Raw genomic sequence first — 7,765 nt, 5'->3', positions numbered from 1 at the left:
AGTATTCTGTTAGAACTCAATGATTATCCTAATTATATTTTAGATTTTTTATATTTAAAATAAGATGTTTATCTTGTATTTGATTATGTTTATCTGTAATTAGTTACACGAATTCAGATATAATGCTTTAATAAGTTGTACTTACGCACAATCTACTTGTAATCTTGAGTTTTAAGTAATATGCATTAATAAACAGTACTTTACACATAAAAAGTAGTTTTTAAGAGTTTTTGTCAAATGCTTTATAATATAGTATAGATTTTTTTTATAATTTAATTTAAATTTAATAATGAAATAATTTATTTTTTGTTTAATAATATAACATTTTATAAAGATAATAATTAATTATTCTGTTAGAACTCAATAATTATCCTAATTATATTTTTAGATTTTTTATATTTAAAATCAGATGTTTATCCTGTATTTGATTGTGTTTATCTGCAGTTAGTTACACGAATTCAGATATGGAGCTTTAATAAGTTGTACCTACGCACAATTTACTTGTAATCTTGAGTTTTAAGTAATATGCATTAATAAACAGTACTTTACGCATAAAAGTGGTTTTTCAGAGTTTTTGTCAAATGATTTATAATATAGAATATTTTTTTATATATAATTTAATTTAAGTTTAATAATAAAACAATTTATCTTTGGTTTAATATTATAAATTTTATAAATATAATAATTAAGTATTCTGTTAGAACTCAATAATTATCCTAATTATATTTTAGATTTTTTTATATTTCAAATGAGATGTTTATATATCCTGTATTTGAGTGTATTTATCTGCAGTTAGTTATACGAATTCAGATATGGGATGAAATCGGATAGAGATTAAATCGACGAGTTTAAGAGATTAAGAGTTTTTAAGAATTTTAATCAAATGCTTTATAAGATGGTATAGATACCATAAAAATTATGAAAAATGGATAATTACATTACTGCCCTCAATGATTTATTTTTATTTACTATAATTTAAATTATGAGTTAATTAAGTTGGCGGCCTACAACTATTATCATATTTTCATATAACAGAGCTAGGGGTATGTATATATATCGAGCATGTTATATATGTTTAATCATCATGTAAAGATGTAACACAAAGTAGAGTGGCATGGATAACCAGATCATCCATATATATATACATATTGGATGGAGTAATGTTGGATTTATGTTTGAAAGACAATATTTAAGGGCATAAAATGAAGCTTTTATTCATGCATGCACAAAGGACATTTAATTATTAATATCTGAAAAATTAACAGGTTGAAATTATATTGATGGATAGAGCAGAATAGCGGTTAAAAAGAAACTTGGCCTTAGATGCTTCATCATATCATATCATATCATATCCACAGCTAGCCTTACGGCTCGCGTCCTCTATTACTTGGATTGGATATCACTTAATTTGATGACTCTGAATCAACCAACCATCCACATATATATATATATATATATATATATATATTGGATATATATCCATGGCTGCACCCAGTCCTTCAGTTCCCCAGCAGCTTAATTTTAATTTGTACAAGGATCGGACCCCAATGTTTTCAGCCATCAGAATCTGTCTCACGAAAAGGTAAAGGAACTGTTTTCACTGCTCTAAACCTCCCAACATTGTTCAAGTGCTCATTTTCCAGCCTGAATTGTAATATTTTTCATCAAACATATATATAATAATTAATCATGCATCAAACAGATCAATTAATTATTAAGGCAAAATTAATTAATTAGCAGAATTTAATTTATTGTACCTGTAGTAATTCCAATGCCCGCGTCGAATCACTTCTAGTGAAGCAAGGCAAAACTCAAGCAATCGTGATTCAAACAATCCAACTTTGAATTGTAACACAGTTTCCACCCAAGCCACCCTCAAAACAAAATTCAAGGCCTGCATGATTGCATATATATATATTTATTTATTTGGTATTTGATTCCAAAGAATTAATTAACAAGTGATTAATTATAATTAATACTTATTAACTCACAATAGCTATGTAGTAGAATCCTCTTTTCTTGAGGACAAGTTCATCTCTAAGCCACAGATTTTTGGATTTGGAATCAAGAAGTCCCCAATCCTTGACAAAGTCCCAATATAGCTGGTATATGGTAGCAATCAATGAAGTCACCAAAACAATGATCAACCACAAATGTGTTTCCTGTCTTGCATATGTTAACCGCGCCCCAGCTGCCACCATGGCTGACACATACTTCCCCAAGTTAGCCAAGTGATTCACATCACACTCGTCAAACCATCTCCTTGCACACTAATTATATATATGCATCATCATTCAAATATATAAGTAATTAGTAAGTATCCAATTTCATCAGGTGTTATGTATATATAAAGAGAGCGAAAATCAATATTTCTTAATTAAAGAATGTATAGATATAACTATGTACCTGCATAGCACGCCAGTAGTATGGTGCAAAAGAGATTACATAAGCAAGCTCCCGATATAACTTCCCTGACTTACAAGTCTGATATTCATGTGTTTTGAAACTCCCTGCAAGGAAGTAACATGCTGTTGATTCCATGTGCCTCAACAAGGGGATCTACAGCAACAAATATGTCCTCGTTAATATAAGTAATGATATATGCACCATATTAGTATATGTATAACACTACGTATACATACCTGGCTAGTAAGTTGATCAGCCATGAAGAAGTCTACCATCAAAACCTGTGTGTTCACGACATACACAATTTATAATCAATTATGCTGCCTGCCTTGACTAGTTAGAGTAAAAAGTTAACATTACTTGTTACTATATATATGATCATAGCTAGGTAGGTAAATCTTTAAGTACCTTATACAAAGGAGAGAAGACTATGTTGCGTATGACTCTAAGGAAGCAATAGCGAGTTGGACGATATAACATGTTTAATGGACATACAAGCAGACCGATGAAAATCTGAAAATCAAATGGGAGATTAATTAAAGGGGATTCAGATTATTTAAAAAACATATATATGTTGAATATTAATTGACATGTCAATTAACTTAATAATTTGGTAAACTTGTAGTAATAATAACTATTATTACATACCAAAAGGAGAATGCCTGGAATGGTGTCAACTTGGGTATGAGAAAATCCATTGGAAACCAAGATGAGATGTAGCACCATGGCAGAAACCACAGCAGTCATCATGCAGGTGCATATGAGAAATGCATCTCTGTACTTGAGTGCCGTAGCAGCTTGGAATTCGAATATGAAATGGTAGTTAATTCTTGTAGCCTTCCACAAGAAGAGGTTGCATCCATACATGAAAATGTGCAAGCTCAGCAATGCAAACATGCTGCATTTGATTCATATATATATACCGAAAGACAAATTAAAATGAGAGATGTTTTTAACCAGGCATGTGAAAAACCAATTAAGTTGTAGAATTTTGTGAACATAGATAGCTAGCTAACTAATATACCTGAAGACAGGATAGATAGTTTCAACGTAATCGGTTTCTGTACCAGGGGAGAACATGCCACTGATATGTGCCAATATTGCATATACAGTAAAGAGGGTTACGAAACTACCCGTAAACAATCCTGTTGCAATAACACAAATATCATTATCTAATTATATATTCGACCGATATTAATGTAGGCATATATAAAGCATATTGAAGGCCGCATGGATTATTGAGTTGTAAGTAGATAGAGTTGAATTTGTAGTTAGTAGAATACCAACAAAAAAGGTGACCATGTGAGAGTCTTTGTGTTGCCGGGGTCTCAAGAACTTCATGGCTTTTTTTCTGTCATCCTTTGCAAAGTGCTTAGTGAAAGATGACTCCACCTCGTCCATTAATCTTACCACCTGTGTGTGTATATATTCATATATAATTTCACGCAATTGATTATCAACAATTAATCTTTAATTACCACAGAATAACATGTTTGAAACATGTTACAACTTTAAAAAAGAAAAAATAAGCATGTAGATCCGGTCACTATATGTAGTGTATCTGTATGTACTTGCTTGGAATGATCAAACTCTTGAAAATTTATTATGTGGGTTAAAAATTAAATTTTGAAATAATTTTGTCAAGTATATATATATATGTACCTACCAATTATATATAACCGGATGGGAGCTCTTAGCTAAATCCATCATAAACACAACTAAATTGTAAAGGTTTTGGCTAAATTAAAAGAATAAATTTATTTTTAAATTAGAGTGATTTTGTAATTAAAGTATGGAAAGAATATGAACAAATGATGTTTTAATTAAAGAAAAGAATATGAACAAATTGGTTTACCTTATCAGAACTAATGAAATGAGATCTTTTGACGGCTTTGAGGTAAGTTGTCGATGACTGCTGATTAGATACCTATCCAATAAAATACAAAACACTAAAATTTATCAACTCAACTCAAGTAATTAATTAATTAATGCATCACAATATATATATATATATACATTCTCTTCTCTATGGGTTATATACAAAAACATAAGTTTTTTTTTTATCACATTACCTTGTCAAATTTCTTCAGTATTTTTACAAATGCCACCATATTTAATGAGCTGTCAAAAATATTCAAATTAATTAGAACATTTATATACTATAAATATAAATATATAGCTAGCTAATCACACCTTAATTAATTTTGAAGTTGTGTTTTAAACATGACAGACACCAAAATTTCTTAAAAGTTACAAATACATATGCATTTCATTTTCTGAATTTGACACAAGATATTTAAGGATCTGTTGCTGTTGGCTGCTGCTGAAACCATATAATTGTATTTTTCTTTTCTTTTAAAAAGCCAAAACAACGCTATCCTTTTCAAGCATATTTAATTAATTATTAGGTGAACATAACCAATTAATGATATATATATAAAATTAATTTGCAAACCAACAAACATAAGTCAAGTTACGTATCTATTTTGTAGGAGGTGGACATATATATATATATATATATACCTGTAAGTCTTGAGAAGACCAAGGCCTCTATAAAGTTCAACGAAGGCCCCTCTGATCATTTTTTCGGCACATTGGAGCTTCTTGCGATTAAGGAATTCACCACCACCGCCTTCTTTTTTGGGATTGTTTACAAGATCTTCCCATAGCATAGACGTAACTGCTGTTATGGTTCGTGTAGGTGTGGTTGCTGGAATATCAATCCTCATCCCCATCTTACCAGCTGCCTTTTTACTCTTTGCTGAACCAACAAGGTTGATACCGTTCTTTTCCAGAGCCGATATAACATCATCCGTCTGCTCTCCAAGGCTTTCACCAAACTCGGTAGGAGTTTCTACATGCAAAAAATGATCAAATCCATCTTCAATTTAAAAAAGGAAATACAATTAATGATTAATCCATTCGATCCTTTTTAACACACACATATTTAGCTGTAACTAGGCGTTAATTAATATCCTGGGATTTGCTTTTATTTTTGAAAATCCAAGGCTAGCTAGCTGTTAAAGGAAAGAAGAGAGAAAATAAAAAAAGGTAGATTAGTTACCGGAGTCAGAGTTGCGGGCAGATGAGGAGTAAGAGCGCAGGAATCCGGAGGAGTTAAGCCTTCTTGATCGTCTCCGGCAATCAAGAACTTGCTGGAGGTCCAATAAGATCTGGAGCTGTTTATTCAACATTTCTCCTCTCTCAAGGAACTCGCTTTCTTTATTCGAGTAAAACTGGTTCACCTTATCCAGCTCCTCATCCAATTTCTCAAAGAACACCTTCACCTAAAAATTTAATAATTAATTAATTAATTAATTAATGAAGGAATGCAGACAACAGAAACATAATTCATTTTGCTACCCATTTATTTAATTGATTAATAATTACCTCGTCTTCCTCAGAGTACAAATGATCAACAAGTTCAGTTTCATCTTCAGCTTCATCAGGTTCAGGTTCCGAAAGTGTATTTTTCACCTTCAACATGACACGTGGAATTACATATATATATATATATATATATAGATATGACATGATGTGTTTATCTTTTGAATCACGATGGTATCGTGAAAGGAGTAGCTAGCTAGTGATACAACCGTTTGTATTGGCTTTTAGTTCCCAAAAATAGACAATTTGATCTTTCACGATTATATATATACTATATGCCTTTGCAAACGCCATCTCACCGTATTTCAGTTTTGCTGCCTTTTATTAATTACGACACACAACAGACCTTCAACTCTATACATGGTTCATTAATTTCACACACAATTAATCAGTTTTCTTATAAAGTTATAATATATTGAAGATATATACATCTCTGAGTCGAAAACAATATTAAGGAACGTTAAAGTAATTACTTTTAACGAAAAATCTGGAAATAAATTAAATGAATGGGAATTTAAGTAAACTGAATAAACCCGGAGGTTTCATGCGTAACGTAACAAAACAAAACCAACAGCAGAAATGCAAAAAACATCTGGTTCCATGGTAAAAATGACAAGTGATGAAAAACTTAATTAATCATGAATGATGACACGAAAACCATGATGAAGACATGCACCAAAGTATTGATTTTCTTTTCCAACTTTAACAGTAGCTCGCAAGCATTACCATATATGGACGGATGATGTTTATTTGATTTCAACCAATTAATTAAACTTCAAATTAATTACATATATATATATATATATATAGTAACATTAATTAATCGATTCTTAATTAATTTCATGGATGAAACTACTTGCTGTACAACATATCTATCCATATATATACATACATACCTGAAGAATCTGACCTGCAGGTTGGTCATCGGTGGCATTACATGAAAGACGGGAGAAGAAAGAGCGAACGGGGTCGAACATGGAGAGGCCATAATCATGATTATAAGCAGTGGTCTGGGAAAGCTTAGATATTCTGGAGAGTTTAACCTTCTTAACATGTTTCTTGAGCTGCCAGTAGTTCACAAATGCATCTTTCCATTCAGGAATGAGTTGGGCCTGAAGCTGCTTAGAAAACTTCACCATTGTATGCTGATCTCCCTCTGGGCCGGTTCAGGAGAGAGAAAGAGGAAGTTGTTCAATGGGGGATGAGAATAGGGGAGTTTATAGATATAGAGGGAAAGATGGAGAGACAAATGTGTAGGTGGAAGAAAGATGGTTGAACAAGCAAAGGGTTGAAAGGCTTGCATCTATGAAACCCAAAAAGGGGAAATTTAGAAAATAAAAAGAAGAAGAAAAAGAAAAGAAGATGGCAGATGGATGAAGTGGAAATTTGTCTGCTCCCACGGCCCCCTTTTTCCTTTTTCCCTTCTCTCTTTTCTGTATTTGCTTTGCTTTGCTTTGCTTTATCAGAAATATGTTTGTATATTTGACAAGAATTACGAATGTGTATTTATACTATACCAATACCAACTCTAGCTATATATCTAACTATTTTTTAATTATCCAATTAATTAATGTAATATTAATTTGTAACTTCCATTCCATGGTAGCTTTAGATTTTGTAACTCCCATACTCTTTCATTTGTAACTCCCATATTACTACCTTCATTCTATCTACTCTCTAATATATAATATACTTGAATATATATATATATATATATATATATATATATATATTCATGTCGGTCAATTAATGGAGATTGGAAACCCCCTTTGACTTTCACTTTCATTATCTATATATATATATATGTGTTCTAAGAGCTCATCATTTGTGAAATTGGATTGGATTGGATCTGGACCGGATCTAACCAACGAGCTTAATATGACAAACTCATACGTATCTTTTTTACGGGATTAAATTAAAACTTGCCCTATAAATGGGCCGAGCTTGCCCACGGGCTAACAGACCTAAACAT

General features: G+C 31.5%; 1 protein-coding gene across 1 annotated transcript; it reads right to left on the bottom strand.

Annotated features, from left to right (window-relative positions):
* Positions 1-1,454: 1,454 nt before the first annotated feature.
* LOC112521836 (phosphate transporter PHO1) lies at positions 1,455-6,977 on the bottom strand. The gene is made up of 15 exons (XM_025130825.1): positions 6,690-6,977; positions 5,797-5,883; positions 5,471-5,693; positions 4,930-5,260; positions 4,479-4,527; positions 4,262-4,333; positions 3,690-3,819; positions 3,431-3,551; positions 3,055-3,304; positions 2,815-2,919; positions 2,643-2,687; positions 2,407-2,559; positions 1,992-2,270; positions 1,758-1,894; positions 1,455-1,644 (listed from the first exon to the last, which is right to left on the bottom strand). The coding sequence occupies exons 1-15, from the start codon at positions 6,930-6,932 to the stop codon at positions 1,554-1,556; spliced, it is 2,316 nt and encodes a 771-aa protein (XP_024986593.1). The 5' UTR covers positions 6,933-6,977; the 3' UTR covers positions 1,455-1,553.
* Positions 6,978-7,765: the final 788 nt, after the last annotated feature.

This window comes from Cynara cardunculus, assembly GCF_001531365.2.
Source record: "Cynara cardunculus var. scolymus isolate 2C chromosome LG 11, CcrdV1, whole genome shotgun sequence".
NCBI classification, from domain to species: domain Eukaryota; kingdom Viridiplantae; phylum Streptophyta; class Magnoliopsida; order Asterales; family Asteraceae; genus Cynara; species Cynara cardunculus.
The sequence above is the reverse complement of the archived record's forward strand: the minus strand, read 5'-3'. Positions and strand labels throughout refer to the sequence as shown.

What these genes read in the sequence shown, in the direction of transcription:
- LOC112521836 (XM_025130825.1), bottom strand. Translation starts at nt 6,932, where the DNA reads ATGGTGAAGTTTTCTAAGCAGCTTCAGGCCCAACTCATTCCTGAATGG. An exon ending in ACTATCTATCCTGTCTTCAG is followed by an intron (nt 3,305 to 3,430) that starts GTATATTAGTTA and finishes AATCAAATGCAG; the next exon opens with CATGTTTGCATTGCTGAGCT. An exon ending in GATTCTACTACATAGCTATT is followed by an intron (nt 1,895 to 1,991) that starts GTGAGTTAATAA and finishes GCAATCATGCAG; the next exon opens with GCCTTGAATTTTGTTTTGAG.